The sequence below is a fragment of the Bicyclus anynana genome, chromosome 2 (genome assembly GCF_947172395.1).
Source record: "Bicyclus anynana chromosome 2, ilBicAnyn1.1, whole genome shotgun sequence".
NCBI lineage: Eukaryota > Metazoa > Arthropoda > Insecta > Lepidoptera > Nymphalidae > Bicyclus > Bicyclus anynana.
Window position 1 is genome coordinate 1,325,745 of NC_069084.1, and position 19,845 is coordinate 1,345,589.

A 19,845-nucleotide genomic window follows, 5' to 3' on the forward strand; every position below is an offset into this window, starting at 1 on the left:
CTATTCGCCTATTTGCTTTAATTTAATTATTCTTATTCGAGGGAACAATTTCAATTTGAAGATAGGAAATGCACTCGGATCTGCGGCGACGGGTTAGTTACTTTAGTTAGTGTCGACCGGAGTCCTAATGAAAAGCGACTTCGCCTTCCGCAGCGAACTGGCCATTGGCTGCCACAAAGCCAATTAGTACGGCCCGATCCACTGCTAGTCTTGTGTTAGACCTACCGGTACTTTACTGAAAAATATATTTAAACTAGTGGACGCCCGCGACTACGTCCGCGTGGAAATCAATGAAAGAAACTTTATTTATGAACAAATTAAACATTAACTTTCTTGACTTTCCATACAAACTTTCAACCTATATTTCTACTCCTATTTTTATTTTAGGGTCAAAAAGTATCCTATGTTTTGCTAAGGTCCCATTAGCGTTTAACGTGCTTTCCAGTGCGGGGTCGACATTAAAGCACATTAGAACCCCATTGTCCATTTTTTGTCCATCGACTGTTCGAACTATATGCATTTTAACATTCACATTTTAGATTTGACCTACTCGTATATCGGTAATTTTGGTTTTTGTGCGGATCTTGTCATGTATTGCTCCATCGCACACTGAGTGCTCTGAGGCGAATAGTTAGCGACCAAGTCTCTGAGTACCAAGTAATATCCGTAGTATCCACAGACTGCAGCGACAAAAGTCAAGTTAACATTACATAAATAAATGAATGACAAAAAAGAAAACATCTTACGATACAAATCTCGAATAATCTAAGCGCAGGACAGTTTACGAGGATGCCGCCATCCCTTTATATCCCGGCCCTGATTGCCTCGCCCTCAGGGTACAGACAGAAAATGAAATGGCTATACCAATTTATGAGATTTTTTTTCGACCTACTTATTACCAGAGACAACGGGTCTTATGTCAAATTTATCGTTTGTCGAATTCAATTATAGCGAATAAGGAAAGGTCCGTCTTATTTGCTCTTAAGTCTGGAGAAGTTTTTTTTACTGCGCTAATAGAATCGGAGAGGAAAATCCTCTGATAATGTTTTTTCTGCTGCTATTCGAAGATTCTTCATGTATTTGTTTGTCAAACAGAAATCTCTGTAAATTTCTAATTTGAGTAAATACTTTATTAGTGACATACTTATTATAATAACAATCTATTTATTTATCTCTTATTTTTTTTAGAAGATGAGATTTTTTTAAAACTGTGATTGCAATCACATCACCACACGTTTACAAAAATTAAAAGTTAGTCTATGCTCTTATCATAGACACACAACCAATCATTAGAAGTTAGCAACTAAGTCTTGAACTAAATCATTAAAATTTTACATTTAAGACAATGATAATTATAGTCGCTTCAGTCGCTAGAGACTTAAATTCATTGAAACCCTTCGCTAGAGACCTTTATAATACTTTCCTTATTAATAAACCAACACTTCGCAACTGAAACCGCTACAATACTACCTACTACTACTTTGACACCCTGAGCTATTGATCTCAATGTTCCTACCCGTAATAGTTGTACTGGTAACCATAACTCAAACAGAAACAAAGTCACAGTAAAGGTTTGTATACGAGTATGGTCGTGGATATATTAACTTTTTCTACCAACCATACCAAAGCAATCTAACGCTAACGCCCGAGTATTTTTACCAATAATCGTTGTGTAAGGCTTGTTTCTTAGCTCGTAAGGGAGTTTACAACACCCTATTGGATCGGAACCTTATTAGATATAATAGAGAGCCTCTGCGATTAGCGTAAATCGAATATGTAAAGTGGGCCGAAAAGGTACACTTTATGTGGCTTTATCTGAAATGTTTTCTTTACTGAAAACGTAAACCTCTGTTTTTATAAAAGACCAGTAATCGGGCTATGATTGACCACAGATACGTAACTCATTCAATCAACTATTTACAAGTAAAGCATTAGTGATTTACACTCAGCTATCCTTGTGCCATCCTTTTCATCCAGTTTTGTTCAGCCGTTCTGGCATGATTGAGTAAAAACACTTATTCAAACTTTTACATTTATAATATAAATTTACTAATCCTTTAATATTACAATAAATTACTTTGCGACCAAGTGTTGGAACCATACTTATTACATAAGAAGGCTCAGAGTCACACAGCAAGCGATGGAACGAGCTATGCTAGGAGTATCTCTGCGTGATCGACTCAGAAATGAGGAGATCCGCAGAAGAACCAAAGTCACCGACATAGCTCAACCAGTCGCGAAGCTGAAGTGGCAATGGGCGGGGCACATAGTTCGAAGAGCCGATGAACATTGGGGTCCCAAGGTGCTGGAATGGCGACCCCGCACTACAAAGCGCAGTGTCGGTCGACCCCCCACCAGGTGGACTGCCGACATCAAGCGAGTCGCAGGTGTTCGCTGGATGATGGCTCAGTATCGTGATGTTTGGAAGTCCCTACAAAAGGCCTATGTCCTGCAGTGGACGTCCATCGGCTGACATGATGATGATGATGAAGTAACTTTGTCTTTTGGTCACGTTTTAAAACAAAATGTCTAAACTAGAAAAATTAGGATTCATGGACACCATACTTAGAAAAGAATTGAAGATTATGTCTTACGTAAACGAAACAAAACAGGCATTGCTTGCCAAAGTTCGTAAGCTACACTCATTCAGATGTGTAAATATGGATATTTTTAAAGTCTGGTAAGTTTTTTTTAAAATATATAGACGTTTTTTTGCTGCAATATAATAATATAGCCTAATATAATCACCTTGACATAGCTCTTCGGTATCACCATCTCATCCAACCTCAATTTCGGGAAATGCATCGAATCTAAAGCTGAAATTGCAGCCAAAAAACTGGGAATCCTGAATAAGGTCAAGCGGTACTTCACACCCCAACAACTGCTCACTCTCTACCAGGATCAGGTCAGTACTTGTATGGAGTACTGCAGTCACCTTTGGGATGGTTCTGCAAAATATCAGCTTGATGCATTAAACTCGATAGATCGCCGCACCAGAAGGATAATTGGTAATGGACCGTTGATATGGGTGAACTTGCAGACTTTGCAACATCGTCGCAATGTAGCTTGTCTGTCAATTTTTTACCGGATATACTTTGGTGAGTCTGCTCAGGAACTGCAACAAGACAGCAAGACGTCCATCCATATATTGTGGCGTCCAGGCAACTCGTACGAAACGATTTGCATCCACATTTCTAATTCGTACAGCAAAAAGTTGGAATGCCCTTTTTTTATTCTTTACAAGTTAGCCCTACAATCTCTACAGACTACAATCTCACCTGATGGTAAGTGATGATACAGTCTAAGATGGAAGCGGGCTAACTTGTTAGGAGGAGGATGAAAATCCACACCCCTTTCGGTTTCTACACGGCATCGTACCGGAACGCTAAATAGCTTGGCGGTAAGTCTTTGCCGGTAGGGTGGTAACTAGCCACGGCCGAAGCCTCCCACCAGCCAGACCTGGACAAATTAAGAAAATCTCAATCTGCCCAGCCAGGGATCGAACCCAGGACCTCCGTTTTGTAAACCCACCGCGCATACCACTGCACCGCGGAGGCCGTCGAAGGCCCTTCCGGCGTTTGTGTTTCACACTTACAATCACACAAGTATTTAAACACCTTCAAAGCAAGAGTGATTAGGCATCTTGCAAGCGCGCTCCAACTTAGACCGCATTAATGCTTTCCATCTAGCTTATTTGTAGTCAAGCGCAAACCTATATTGCATAAAAAAAGCCTAATATAGTCACCTAATACGCGGTAGTAACTGTCCCTCAGTACAATCATGTAGGGACATGACGCGGGCGTGTAGCGAGACCACCAATAATGTTGGCGATGTCCTTCGTCCCCGTCCCGTCCATAACAGTAAAGGACTTAATATACTACGCCTCTACGTACACTGTGCTATACTGTGTATTTAGTGACTGACTTACACAATGCGTGTATTGTTTTTTTTTTATTTTTTTATAAAATATTTCCTTTCCATGAAACCTTAATAAATAGGGGTTCACTCTATTTCATCCCCTTTTATTTTTATTTTCGCTGCATGAAGTATCTTATGACCATTTTCGTAATATGCTATCATTTTCATAATATCGAATCGTGCTAAGTTTCAGTTTGGTTCATCTAGTAGTTTCAGAGTGATACATTTAAAAAAATGCTTGTTTTTAACTTTCTTGTGTTTTTTAATATACTTGCTATTATTATGATAATGTCATACTAATAAAATCTTTTTAACAAAAAAATAACCGATGCATTACTCTAAAAAGCGAAAAATAGCATCGTACCGTCTTTTCTATTAATCGCTTTGAAGCCGGTGCTATTTCAAATAACAAAAAGCCTCCTAGTAACATGCAGAATCGACATCTAAATACTTTTTCTGAGTTCAAAGCTGTAATCAGAATGTGGTCCGTGAATTATTATGGATACTCACATCCCTATAGCACCTGCAGGGCTAGCATGGGCAAGGGATAAAATTTTTATCCACCCATTATATCCACTGACTAAGGATATAAATTGTCTTTCCACCCGTCATAGCATGGCCACAAGGGAAAGACAAATTAATCCCCGATTGACATTAGGCGTGGAGATCTTTTCCTCGACTATAGCATAGGGAGTGGATAAAGGGATATATTTTGGGACTTTTGACATTTAAACGCGATAAATTTATCCCTGTGAAGTTGATGTGGGGATAAAACTTTACTTAAAAAAACAATTATGTCTCGCATGTTTTGGGCACTAACAATTGCTTCGCAAGAAGAAAAAAAAATGCGAAAAATACAGCGACGTGAAATAAGAGATCACTGTAATCCGTTCGAACTTCCCGATACGGAATTTCAAAGACTGTTTCGGATGCGTAAGGACTGTGCATTATACATTTGCAACGAGTTGTGCGATGCTCTAAAGCCGGCAAATGTTGTAGACGGAATGCCAGTGTATATAAAAGTAAGTACCTACCAAAGTAATTACCTTTTTTAAGTAAATACACAGGTTAAAAATGTGAATAATGTAACTTAAATACTTACTAATTGTTTTTAAGGTTCTCACGTCTATCAGACTGTTAGCTGACGGTAGCTATCAAAGAGGTACAGGCCAAGACCATGGTCTGGCGGTTGGCCAAACAACAGTCAGCAAATATCTGACTCAGGTTATCAGTGCTATCATCAGAATGTAAGCATCCACATATTTATGTCTAATAGTGTAAAAAAATAATAGTATAAAGCATTTACTATTTTGTTTTATTTCTAGTTTGATGCCAAAGTGGATAGCTTTCCCTGGATTGGAGCAAACAAGGCAAAAAGTTGCTCAAGCCTTTCTGGTGAAACATGGTGTTCCAGACATTCTTGGAGCAATTGACTGCACCCATGTTGATATTTTTCCTCCACCTTTTCCAACTGGAGTGCAGTACAAAAATAGAAAAGGCAGGTCAACAATAAATGTGCAACTGGTAAGAACCAACATGATTCACCTACAGTAAAATAATATATTTGTAGGAGTTAATAAAGTAAATGTTTATACTCCAGTAAGCAACATAGTGGTTAGCCTATCTGGCTTCGATGTCGAGGTCCTATGTTTGAATCCTAGGTTGGGTTGTGGAATATTCTAAGTTTGGAAATTTCTTTGAAGAAATCTAAGAAATTTTCAGAAAATTTTAGGCTCTATATCCGGAGTCCCGAAATTGGTGATGTTACATCCCTGTGTCTCAGAGAGTGCATTAAGCCGTTGGTCCCAGTCACTATCACCAACATCTGTTTGTGATGGTTAATGAATTAAACATCACCCTAAGCCCGCCAGCCTGCTTTAAAGCAGAGTGGTGGGTCTACGCTCCATAGCCCCGCTCCTACAAGGAGGTCGGCCTGGCTCTGTAGCGAGACATTAATAGGCTGATGATTATGATGAAGCAACATATGTGTTAATTAATGAATTTTTGTTGCAGGTTGTGGATGTCGAGTGCCGCATTATAAATATAAATGCCCGATATCCTGGAAGAGTCCACGACCAGTTCATCTTTAACAATTCTAAGATTAAAGAAGAACTGGTTCGTTTGCACAACAGTAGGATAGGAAATTATTACCTTTTAGGTACCTATACCTATTATATATTGTGTTGAAAATTTATTATGGTATAATGTTAGTAGTAGCATTTCCATGTTTTATTCTGTATAGGATAGCATGATTCTCTGATTTCAGTTCCACAGAATCTTAGTTTAACTAAAAACTGTTAGATAACAAGACAAAACAATCTACTGTATATAAAAATTAATAATACTATGATTATATATTATACAAATTTATTTTGAAAACATTAACAATAAAATGTAATAAAACAAACAAAATAAGAAATATACAGAGACAGAGAGAGAGAGTGTTTTAGCTACAAGTTTTTTTTTTCTTGTTGAGTAAGTTAAGTTAAGAGTAAGAGTTGAGTTGTTGAGTGGGGGGTACTTCTCCTTTCTTCCTTTCTTATTTGCACTTAAAAAAATCGATGTGTAAATCTGAAAAGGAAAAAATGAGTTGACACATAATGTACAGCATTGTTCATAGTAATGTTTTACAGGTGATTCGGGTTATGCACTGGAACCGTGGTTGATGACTCCGGATTTAGATGCGGCACCTAACAGTCCTGCCGAAAAATACACAAACTGGCATTGCCAAGTGCGAAATTGTGTTGAGAGGACCAACGGGTACCTGAAAGGTACATTTAGAAGTCTGGGTATTGATCGAGTACTTCACTACCAACCAGAGAAGGCTTCACAGCTAATATATGCCTGTGCAACCTTGTACAATATTATGCTGCATTACAGGTGTGTTATATTTATTCATCTCTGTGTGTTTTATGGATATTGTTTATTATAAAATTATATATTGTTATATCTTGTAGCCACAGTAATGTATATTTACTATGAGGTTTTTCCTTAGAAGCTAAGGAATTTTAAATGAATATTTTTTTATATTTCAGAATTCCAATGTTGGAGCATACAATATATGGTACAGATGTTGCAAGGGAACAAAGAACCATTACAAATGCTGAAACAAGATTATTAAATGTTGCCAGACAAAAAAGACAAAGTATTATCAATACATATTTTACTTAGTCCTTTTTGTAGTACTAAGACTGTATAATTGCAGATATTTTGCTTGTACTTCTCAGTAACATCCTATTAAAAATTAAGTATTAATAAATTTTAAAATTTGATTTGATTGTTGTTATTGTAAAAACTTAATTTTCCAATATTTAATTAAAAAACAACTACTATGTCATTCACCTGTTTCTTTTAATTTTATTTCTGCTACGCAGATGTGTATTTTGCTCCCTAAGTAAATTATTTTGCTCAGAGAGCAGTTCGTTTCTTTGTTTCAGCCTTTCATCTATACTCTGGAAAATAATATGGTCAGATCAATATTATCTATACCAGAACAGGGATTTTAACAATATGTATATCTAACATATAATAAATTAGTAGAGGGCAAATTTCTATACAATAAAAAAAAAACTGAGTCAGTAAGAAGTGTAAAAGAATTAAATTGGATTTTTAATTTTTTTTGTTTCTCTGTTAGTCTGTCTGTTTGTAAAGGCTAATCTCTATAACAACTGGTCAAATTTAAATAAAATTTTGTATGGTGGTAGCTTATATACCTGGCAACATAAGGGATACTTTTAATTCTGGTAAAGTGTTAATGTGGGATAGTCAAAATTCCATGATTATTTAAACAGCTTTCAACTTATGAAGTTAATTTTATGATCAAATTTAAGTAATAATGAACACCGCTCAAACAAAGTCGCAGGCAGGCATTAGTTAGTATTCAAATATATTGTATGCAATTGTGTTAATTATTGTTATTGAAAATAGTATTGGAAAATGGAAAAAGAATAAGAAAAACTATTACTTTTAAAATGGCATTGTGCTCCTCTTGTAATTTTGAAAATGTTTCGGTCGAGGAACCTTTTTTTCTCAGGATGGGGGTGGACGAGAATTTTAAAGATGGAGTGGATAGGGAGGATGGAATGGGTTCGGAGGATGCAATGGGTTGGAAGGAATGAATGGGTTGAGAGGATGCCATTACTGGGGATAAGGGAATAGGTGGAATATTTTCCATCTCCACTGGAACTTCAAAGATTTCCTGACATGAAAGTAGAAAAATTAGCTTAATCATGCATTTTAGCCAAAAGACAAAAACATGCCACATTAAATGGAATTAAACAATACACACATATGGGCCTATTTCGGTCTCTTCAGGCCCAATGCCTGTGGAGGCCTCCTGTCCTATAATAGACAGCACCTTATTAGTTATATCTGATACTACTGGGACATTTACATAGTTCCCAGTAGTGTGCCTCGCTCGAGACGAGGCTGCATTTTCCGAGCGTGAATTGTTTTTAATGTCCTTCCATGTCTGCAAATAAAATAACATTGTTACTATGAATAGTACTAGGATTAGTATGCCGCTACAAATAATTTAAAATTTGTTAGCTGATATACACAAAGTAAATAGTAACATACCTGTTTCCATTGGTTTATTGACCTATCTGGCCCATACTCTTTCAACATCTCTTTTAGTGTTTGCCACTGGGAGTCGGCCCTTTTACCTCCTAAAGGGCCTGTGAACTCCCCAGTGGCAAGATGATTATGGGTAGACATGAACTCTACCAAAACCTCAATCTGTTTTTTGTTACTTCTTTGTCTGAATAAAATGAAATATATGATTATTTAGGTAAACGATTATCTACTAGGTACATTCTGTTTTTATATAAAACATCTTACTTTTTGAAACTCATTTTTTGGCTTTTACCGCAAAAAACAATCACCATTCACCAAACAAACAAATGTCAACAGAAAACAGATAAATAATATGCACAAAATAACCAAAGACTGCAATATAATATTATCAAATTTACGTTTATTTCGGACTATTGATTTTATAATCTGTAGTATAATGCCAATTTATTAATTATCTACAAACGGGTGGACAATTCTTTCCCTCCGTTTATCCACCGGGGATAATATATCCACCGGCGTGCCCATGCTCGGAGAGTGGATAAAACGAGTGTGGGGGATAAACGTTTTATCCTCTCCCCGTGGATAAATTATCCCTTGCCCGTGCTAGCCCTGCTGGTCTCAATATCCACTTTTACTATTAATGATAAAGCGAATAATTATGAAGAGAAGAAAAGGGTCCAAGGGGCGTCTAGTTCCAAATATATTTGATGGAATATAATCATTATCTAGTCACTAAAGCGTGGATGTATGAGCATAGTTGATGGTTATATTCAAACCACTAATGTAAGTTGTACTACTTAGTCCTTATTGTTATTGCTCGGGAGAGAAAGGGATGTCGTTAACATTATTTGTGCTCATAAAATGCGAGCATCATGTCCGACCTGAATGACTGAATACTAGGGCGCCATAAAATTCCAATAGAATTACTTTATCCCGAAGAATTACAGAAATGTACTGGGTTGTTAGATACTAACAAATATTGCTAGATAGACCCAGTACAATAAATTAAAAAAAAAATGTAAAACTATCAAATCGAACAACAAATTTAATACTATTGGATCTGGGTCCTTGAAACCTGGCACTTGCTAAAGCCAGAACAATTGACTAGCGTACTTAGGTGTCAACATAATATGGTTTGTACCTATTCTGAGCTAAAATAAAAGCATGGGCTGATAGACCTCTTTTTACTATTTTCAAGTTAGCCCTTGACTTCAATCTCAAATAAAATCTCAAATATGACGGTAAGTGATGATGCAATCTAAGATGGAAGCGGGCTAACTTGTTAGGACGAGGATGAAAATCCACACCTCTTTCTTCACATCGCATCGAAGTATATCTTACACGGTAGTGTGGTAACTAGCCACGGCCGAAGCCTTCCACCAGCCAGACCAATAAAGAAAACTTTATCGGCCGGGGATCGAACCCGGGACCTTGGTCTTGTAAATCCACAGCACATACCACTGCGACACGGAGGCCTTTTATCTTATTAGCTATCGCAGGAACTCTTTAAACAATCGATCTATAAATAAGATTATGACCTACTTGTACAATTTTAAATTACGCATTCCTTATTATGGCCCGCGGTTTAACCCGCGTAATTCCCGTTTCCACAAGAATAAGAGGTATAATATAGCCTATGATATTCACAAATAACGTAGATTTCAAGTAGTAAAAGAATTTTCAAAATCCGTTGAGTAGATCCAAGGATATTTCCCATATAACACCACAAAACTATACCTCTTTATAATATTAGTGTAAATAAGTGTTTTAATACTGCCAAGCTCAATATATTTTAATAAGCGAAACCATAAATTACAAGTTGTTTACTATCGAAGGGGGTTCGCACAGTTATTATAACAAAAGAAAAACAATAACGGCCAAGCGGTTAGAAATTAATTTCAGTAGAGTAATCGCCGCGCGGACGGCTGGCTTTGACGTGCAATTCATTACTGTATAGAAAATACTGTGGCGGAGGTTGGGCCTGACTGATGGAGGGAACATCAACTACTAAAGTAACTGGTCGACTAATGATATCAACGAAATGATATAAGGTCGATATGTTCCAAACATATGTACTAGTATCGTCAATATTTATATCATTCAATATTTATTTTTAAATTCAATGGTAAATTAACGGCGATTTCACAAAATTGATTAATAAAGTGGCGATTCTGTCATAAACTGTAGCGGGCTTACTTGGAAAGGTTAAATTTTTATCTCCTGACATCTTTTCCTGTAGGTACTAGTCATTTACCACCATAGACTTAAAATGCGCACTTCGGCATCTTGACAGACAAATTTTGACTTATAGCGGCGTATTCGTAAACAGCGACTCTCTTTCCTTCTGTCGACCATTTGTTTTTCTCTTGTCTTGAAATTTGTCGTGGTACATATCGTAGGCTTATTGATCATACCTGATCCAATTTACAACCCTAAATAAAAAAAAAATTAAAAACACTAAACTGTCCCGACCTGGGTATCGATCTGTATTGAAAAATACACTAGCATTATCAACTACATCAAAGAAGACATCAATTTAACCATTAAAATCACCCAGATAGTCATTATATATACGATAGATGGTTAAAAAATACACCCCGGCTAACTACTGTGTCTGTTACCCAGACAGATTCAGTCGCTGACAGTCGACCACACCTTTATGTACTCATTAATATTTTATTTAGCATTTCTTTTTTTATTAAACGAAGGACTGTTTATTAGTGGATTTAAATTTCCATTTTTGATTTCATTTGGGTTGAGTTTGTTTGAATATTTTTTTGTATAAAATTACTTTATTCGTTTTTTAAATATTTAATTATTCAGTATATTTAATGATTCAGTATACGCTGATAGTTTGATTTATGAATCTGCGTGAAGGCACGAAAACGAGCTTGTGTTTGAAAGCTCCAATGTAACCAATTTGACGTCAACCGTAGCGCAGTGGTATGCACAGTGACTGGGCCGATTGAGGTTTATGGTGGGATACTTCGGCCGTGGCTATTTAACACCCCACCGGCATAGACATTTTTTTTATTATTTACAAGTTAGCCCTTGACTACAATCTCATCTGATGGTTAGTGATGATGCAATCGAAGATGGAAACGGGCTAACTTGTTAGGAGGAGGATTAAATTCCACACTCCTTTCGGTTTCTACACAACATCGTACCGGAACGCTAAATCGCTTGGCGGTATGTCTTTGTCGGTAGGGTGGTGGTTAGACTTCATTAATCCGGCCCTGTCGCAAAATCTTTGCGGACATCTCTATACACTACCCCCTGACTTTCATTCTTCTTTATATGTCGTCTTCGTGATGTGACCTATCGCTTAGGTATACATATAGGTTACTCTCGGTGTGAAAAGTGAATATTTCACACTCACAAATGCCCTAAAAAGCAAATGGTTCAAGAACCTATTGACATGAAATGTATTCGTACACCATAAATACGTGAAATTAATTCCACAGAGGTCAACTAGGCGAAATTCTTTAACAAGCGGCATAATTAAGTGTTTACCCCCAATCTCAATGCGACCCACACGTCCCTATCTCGAATTTATTTTCCATACAAAACTAAACAAAAATAACGCCAATCAAAAATACACCTTAATACCTAAACCATTGAGCTTTCTTTCCTCTACGTGTTTTGTGTATAAGCTCTTTTGTGTCCGATGTAGAATAAATTACTGGACCCATATAACAGTTTCCGATTTATTAAAATCGATCTTAGTGTATTGAAAATAGGGTCTACTTTTGTTTGTCAACAAATTGTACACAGTAATAAGATACGTCTCAGTTTTCCCGAAGGCGTTTGAATTAATTTTCTGCATTGGGATTCTAAGACTAAACAAGGCGATTTTCCTATTAACCTCTCTATACACCTCCGGCTATTCGTTTAACACTGTCTGTTAACCTAGCTAATATGGAGAAGAGAACGGATTATTTTATTTAAAAACTCTAGCTCTTACCGCAATCTTTTTCTATTTATTTACATTTTGTATACACGAATGTAAAAGATACTATGAATACTATTCCAAAAGATGTCATATATCAAATTTCCGATTTATTTCTGAGCCAGAAATAATCATAATTGGTTTCATTGTTAAGACTTAAAACGAATAGACTGCAAATACATTTAATACAAAAAAAAAATATAATGTATTTCGTGTATCTCGAAATATTTTCTTTTACAAAACCATTTAGGTTTTACTAAAGCATAAAGCTTTACAAGAAAACTATATTCTATCGTCCAAAATTACTGTTCGTATTAACCGATCTATTTCCACGAGGGAATTATACGGAACCCGGGAGGGACATTAATAAAGAGCAGAAGCGGGAAACGGTCGCGGAATACTAATTATTATCGATGGAATAAATGAATTAATTCCTTAATAAGATCGGATAACGAGCCTCTGCCGTCGACCCTTAGTACGAGTACGCACCAACTCGAAATCGAAACTTTTTTTTTTAAATACGACCCAAAGGAAAATTACATATAATATGAATATATAAACTCTTCTATTTTGTACTTTCGATAGAAGAAAACGAACTAATTTATCATGTTAAGTTGCATGAAGAACCTATCGTCTTTAAATATAACTTCTTGTCAAATGACATCTTTTTGTATCTGACTGGCTGGCATAACATCGAAAACCATCCAACTACTGGTGATAGCAAAATGTAACCATGAAAATTTGCATACACACACAGTCAGTATACTTACAGGTCTGTTCAATAAGGACTTTTTAAAATTCAACCCTTATGGTAAGGTAAATAGTAGGTAAAAATTAGGAGATGAAACTTTAGCTATCTATATATATAAAAATGAATTACTGTTCGTTAGTCTCGCTAAAACTCGAGAACGGCTGAACGGATTTATCTTATCTTGGTCTTCATATGTTTGTGGAGGTATAGGGAAGGTTCAAAAGGTAAGAAAAATTAGAATAATTGCCGGGAAAACCATAAAAACAACCCTTTTCTATTTCCCATACAAACGTTTAAGAGTCAAGGGGTAGGGTATGGTAGGGGTAGAGTAGTGTAGATTAGTTATAGGGAAGAAGTGCACATAAGTCAAAGCGAATCTTGACCGGGTCCACTAATATTATATGAAAATATTAACTTTCATCTCCTATTAGACTTTAGAATATTATACAATCATTGACTATTTGAAATTTTTATGTCAAGTGGAGTGAAATACCCAAAAATATTGAATTTAAGAGAAAAAAAACATGTTGGTAAAACTTCATTGTAGAATTTCAATATAATACGAAAACTACTGACACTCTTAAACTTTAGCCTTCGTTACTGAACAACATCGTACTAAAGATCAAAGGCTGCTGCTTGTTACGTGGAGCCAACGTAAATTGTAAGTAAAACTACGGGAGTTCAGGCTTGTTTACGTTGGCTTTCTTAGGGCGGATACACATTATACATGGGATACTTTTGAGGTAATATTTTCGTCTTGCTAGTAATTTTTTCATTCTCATATTCCAACAACATTGGAGATGATAAAATCAATTGAGCTGGCGTAGTAAGCACTAAAATGGCGATCCCGCCACGCTCAATGGACCTCCCACTAGGTGTGGTTCAACACTGTCCATGGTATTTAGGACTCCTCAGAAGGTGCCCAGCAAAACACTCACGATGCCCTTAACAAACTCAGCACGGTAGAAGGAGAGAAGTTTCTTGTAGTCCAATTTTTGTTTGCCATAATTTTTTTTTAATGATGATATATGTTTAATATGACCAACAATCCCATTTCTCTCCAATTAGTCGGGAAGGACTGTTTTAGGAGGACAATCCCTCCCCTCGGTGACGAGTCCGACGGCTCTTACCGTTGAGCTATTGAGGCTATTACAATAGAACCCTTTCACGATTAACACGTAAACATCTTACAACAGAGCTCAGTATGCTAACTGTATGACCTCGAAGAAACGGTTCGCCTTCATCCCGTCATTAGGTTCTTGATAAATCGATCTATACCTATTATATCAATTTCTAAAGGCCGACAATGGGTTATGTTCTGAACAATAGAGTTGGGATCCCTCGAAGCATCAATAGATGAACAAGTACGTGCTATCAATATCATACACAATTACGTTTTTTGTCAATCAACACAGATCATTAAAAAAATATATCTATGTCATAGATCAAAAGACGCAGTAAGAACTTGTGGAAAAATAACTCACCATCAAATGCTTCGGAATCAAGGACTAAAAATAGTAAAAAGGCGGTTTATATGTATATGTATATACGACCGATTTGAAATATTTTTCTGTATATTTGGTAGGTATGGAAAAGGAGGCTGTAAAATATTTCTCGCCCGCCTCCTCCCATCTATTATCGATTTTTAGTACAAAAATATCATTAAAACCACTCAAATTAATTATACTATGGTACATTTTATGGTTTCGAGGTATAGTACCTAAAATATAATAATAGTTTGACTAAAATAGTGCAAGAAAATAAATTGTACCTGTAAAAACGAATATAAACCCAACTAGCGGACGCCGCGACTTCGTCCGCCCTTAGACCTACCTACCTACTAACTATAGACTACCTTGCTGCCAAATTTCATCTTTGTATGACATTTGTGAGATTTTGTGATGAATGACCTTTCCCATTTATACAGGATGTCTCGTAAATAGTACGTCATACTCTACAGGCTGATAGCTGACATCAAGGCCTACTAAGAGAACGCAATATATGTTAGCGGAAATTGTACACATATTAAGTTATATTGTTTTTGTACAAAATGCAAAAATCAATATAACTTAACTTAACAAAAATCAGTGCAGTTTAGTCATACCATGTGCTGAAAAATTACTTAAGCCTTAATTTTATAAATGGTAATTATTTTTGAATACTTCATCATCATTCATCATTTATCATTATCAACCCATATTCGGCACACTGCTGAGCTCGAGTCTCCTCCCAGAATGAGAGTTGTTAGGCTAATAGTCCACCACGCTGGCCCAATGCGGATTGGCAGACTTCACACACGCAGAGAATTAAGAAAATTCTCTGGTATGCAGGTTTCCTCACGATGTTTTCCTTCACCGTTTGAGACAAGTGATATTTAATTTCTTAAAATGCACACAACTGAAAAGTTGGAGGTGCATGCCCCGGACTGAATTCAAACCCACACCCTCCGGAATCGGAGGCAGAGGTCCACTGGGCTAACACGGCTCTATTTGAATAGTTGCTTCAAGTTATATTGTCAAAGCTTCAAGTAATGAAAGATTAGATTTTCTTTTTATTGCGTTTTTTTTAGTAGGTCTTGATGTCAGCTATCACCTTGTAAAGTATGTCGTAATATTTACAAGAAAACCTGTATTTTAAGATAACAACCCAAACACGTGCCAAATTAAGAATCTCTTCCTTAAGGAATTGGTTAAAAAAGCCAAAAGAGGTACTCAAGACGTGTCCATTGTAGCATGACAGAGCGGCATGACAGGCATTTTGTGACACTTGGCACTCGCCACTCTGGTACAGAATCGGCGCATTCTTGCGATGACAATCCAATTTCTTTTCAAGTGGCCCGAGGGACCCGGGTTGTTGATGCCGAGATGCGAGATTATAATGATATTTAACTTTATTCCCTGCGTGTTTTTCTTGCTAAAAAAAGTTTTTGCGTTTACAAATTGTGGTGAAACTTTGTGTTTTACTTTTAAAATTAATTATAAAATTAATATTAAATAGGAATATTTATAAAATTAATGTGTTTTATTATATGCATCATCAGCAAATTTTTATTGACTGCGAGTAATGTGTACTGTGAGATAATATGGTGTATAGAGGACTTAAGTGAGTTGCTCCTTGACAAACGCATATACAAACTTTTTTACTAATTTTTATTTCAAAATTTAATACTAACTACAATAACGTAAATTAATATAATAATCAATAAACCAATAATCAATCAAAAATACTCCATATTATTTCTTTAGTTTTTGTGAACAGTTTTTAAAATATTTAAAAACATAAGACGCCATTTTTCTTGAATAAAACTAAAAGTTACTGATGCGACAGTTCGTGTCGTACTGACTCGAGAATGTAATACTTTTTTGAATTTCGTATTCGGATCGACGGTGTTCTGTACGCTCCATCTGTATATTATTGATTAATCTGTGCCTGACAGATAAAATTTTATTAAATGAAGCTGTTAAAAAATATATATTGTATGTTTATTCATGTAAAGAATTTAAAAGAAGTGCTCGTTCTTTTTCTAAGTCGGCTCTCGTGATCCCTAGATGGGATGCCGTAAGTAATTGCCTAAATAGCTTAAAGGCTAATCCAGAACTGGATTATTATTATTAATAATGATGATGAACTAGATATAAAATAAATTATTTACAAGAAATTACTCAACTTTAAAAGACCTTGTGGCTGTTTAACAGTACATTAGGTAAATGATCTGTACAAACACTCTCCATTGTACCAAACAAAGTGGGACCGACCGCCTTTTCCGTACGCCACTCAGCACTTTACAATAGAATTGGCGTATCCCTAAACTGACGAGCCAATCTCGTGTCACGGTCCCCGCGGGACGCCGGGACATGCAAACAGGCGATGTTTGGTGCTGTAGTTTCATTCTATTTGATTTCCCTTTGCTTTTTTATTCAGTTACCTATGACGGTATGTTGATGGTGGATATGTAAAAACAAAGGTTGAGGTGTTTGTTTTTTTCAAATAACATTCGTCTGTTATAGTAGACTTAAATCCATGGATTTCACGTCTGTGATTAGTGAATTGAATAGTGACTTAACTGTGTTATGAGCATTCTATTTGATTTCCATTTACTTTCAAATTGGGATTGTACCAAGGTACTAATTATAAGAAAATCGCGCCGTGTTTTAAGGATTCAAAACCTAAATGCTTATTTTTTTACATTTACACCTATCATATATTATTACTAAAAATGGAAAAGTAAAAAAATAACAAAAAAAATTCAACCGATATTAAAATCCCAAAAATGTTTCACTAAACTGAAAAGCGAAAAATAACATCGCATGTGCTACTTTCTGATCACTTTGAAGACGGTGCCAAGACAGTGAACTCAAACCGTTTTAATCATACAAATTTTGGATTTCCAGGCAGTTCTTTCCCGTGGTTCTTTCAGAAACTGATTTAAATAATACGCCACTGGCTTACCACCGCCTTCAAAGTGAAATCAGTTGATTTTTTTAAATTATCTTTTTTAATAAAAAAAATTGAGAATGGGTTGCAGATTTTATTAAAACTCTACTTGTGTCATTATATTTTTTAATACACGATTCGGGTTTAATAACATGAGAGTAGATAAAGCACATAAAGCAAGCCTATACAGCGGCCGTAGATAAAGCCGTATCGCTGATCTTTTCCCGCGAGTGACTGTGGGGGGTTGGATGGTTTAACCCACATCGTGAGTGGCAGCTTAACCCGTTTCCGCGCGGCCGCGATAAGGCCCACTTTTGGCGCCGAGAGGTGTTTCATTCTTTTCTTTTTTCATATATGCCATTGTTCCATTATGCAGCCTATGTCTTCTTAGCGCAGCAACTATTTACAGTTGATTTTGAAATACTTATGTACTGTAGTGTACTCTATCTATACATAATATTATAAAGCTGAAGAGTTTGTTTGTTTGTTTCTTTGATTGAACGCGCTAATCTCAGGAACTACTGGTCCGATTTGAAAAATTCTTTCAGTGTAAGATAGCCCATTTATCGAGGAAGGCTATAGGCTATATTTTATCCCTTATCCTCCTACGGGAACGGGAACCACGCGGGTGAAACCGCGTGGCGTCTAATAGTTTATATGCTGCTATAATGAGTACCAATAGGTACACAATATTAACTGTCTTGTTGGTCCAGAATTTAACTAATGTAGCTTCCTACACCTAGGTTCCAGTCCTGTTTCGGGTAATGAAATACTGAGCTTTCCTTTTTTCAAATCAATTTTTAATAAAAATTCTAAGCCCGGAGTTGAGATTTTAGTGGTGTCACACTTTGCGTGCTTTAAAGAGCACGTTAAACTGTCGATCTCAATCATTATTAACGTCTGATAGTCACTAAAGAGTTTAACATTATTGCCCGCTTCAGAACAGCGTGATGGGTCTTCGCTCAATATCCTCTCTCCTTGAAGGTAAGCCAAACCCTGTAGTGAGTCGTTAATAGGCTTATAATGATGAGGTTTTTTATAGCATTAGCATCGTTTGCTTTGAAAAAAAAGCCACAAATGCTATAAGCAGTTTATGTTCTGTGAAAAGAGGAGAAGCACACTAAACTCCGCGCCACGAAAGAAGTCCCTAAAACTAAAATTGTAAGTGACAATAAAAGTGACCAGTTGATAATGAGCGCCATAGACGTGGCGCTAATGTCATAATACATTAGCGCCACGTCTATGGGACTTGTGTTGTGGCGCGGAGTCTAGTAAATAATATACAAATTAGGTATATCACAAAAACAAACAAGCCATCATGAAAACGACTCCATTTGATCCACCCACCACTGCAGAGCATAAAACATTTTCCATAGAGTAATTAATAAGACGCGAACGAAAATTTTCCCTCGTTTTTCAGTCCCATTCAATGAAAATATTAATTAAAACAATGAGAGATAAGCTCTAGAAAGGTCCCGCTAATTAAAATGCTGGCAATTTTTTTTTATTATTATTTTACGCGCGTCAAGTAATTTGACACAGCATTTTGGTTGGGCTGGGCAGGAATTGAATTCATGAGGAATATATTTTAGATCGTACACCCAAATAAAATTTTAGCACTTTTATTAAAATTCATTTTGTCACACCGATGCGAGTTGAAATCTATAGTATACTAGCAAACACACGCGTCTCCGTTCGCGTGAAATTATCATAAATGTAGCATATGGTTCAGAGGCGAAAGGAAAAACAAACTGACACGCCTTAGCTCAAAATCTTTCAGAGAGTGTATTCATAATTATGGGTTATTTCACAGACTTAAGGCCGATTTACTGCCAAGCCAATTCTGTAAAGAGAAAGATCTCTCTCTCTTTATAGAAATGGCTTTCATCTGGAAGCGAGATAAAAACACATACCGTCTAGGCCACACATACCATCTATTCCACACATACTTAACACGTTCGCTGCGGTACGAGGTCAATGGACCTCGTACGCTTAGCGTCTTCAAGAGTTACGAGGTCAATGGACCTCGTACGCCTAGCGTCTTCAAGAGTTACGAGGTCAATGAACCTCGTGCGCCTAGCGTCTTCAAGAGTTACGAGGTCAATGGACCTCGTACCGCACCACATAAAGTTTTAGTAAGAGAGGAAAGTACAGAAAGTGCCGCAGCGAACGTGTTAAGGAGTTTACGAGTTAATATGATATACTACTTACAGAACAT

General features: G+C 36.4%; 3 protein-coding genes across 4 annotated transcripts in view; 1 reads left to right on the top strand and 2 right to left on the bottom strand.

Annotated features, from left to right (window-relative positions):
• LOC112047351 (probable 39S ribosomal protein L24, mitochondrial) overlaps window positions 1–19,845 on the bottom strand; it is a 503,102-nt gene that overhangs the window by 242,451 nt on the left and 240,806 nt on the right. The window lies entirely within an intron of this gene.
• LOC112055612 (protein madd-4) overlaps window positions 1–19,845 on the top strand; it is a 352,294-nt gene that overhangs the window by 144,998 nt on the left and 187,451 nt on the right. The gene's annotated exons all lie outside the window — the stretch shown is intronic.
• LOC112058529 (uncharacterized) lies at window positions 6,269–9,128 on the bottom strand. 2 transcript variants are annotated; one of them, XM_024097024.2, is made up of 6 exons: window positions 8,758–9,128; window positions 8,497–8,677; window positions 8,207–8,389; window positions 7,883–8,116; window positions 7,261–7,370; window positions 6,269–6,489 (listed from the first exon to the last, which is right to left on the bottom strand). In XM_024097024.2, the coding sequence occupies exons 1-6, from the start codon at window positions 8,802–8,804 to the stop codon at window positions 6,468–6,470; spliced, it is 777 nt and encodes a 258-aa protein (XP_023952792.2). In that variant the 5' UTR covers window positions 8,805–9,128; the 3' UTR covers window positions 6,269–6,467. The 2 variants fall into 2 exon arrangements, with proteins under 2 accessions (XP_023952792.2, XP_023952793.2); XM_024097025.2 differs by lacking the exon at window positions 7,883–8,116 and having other exon boundaries at window positions 8,758–9,127.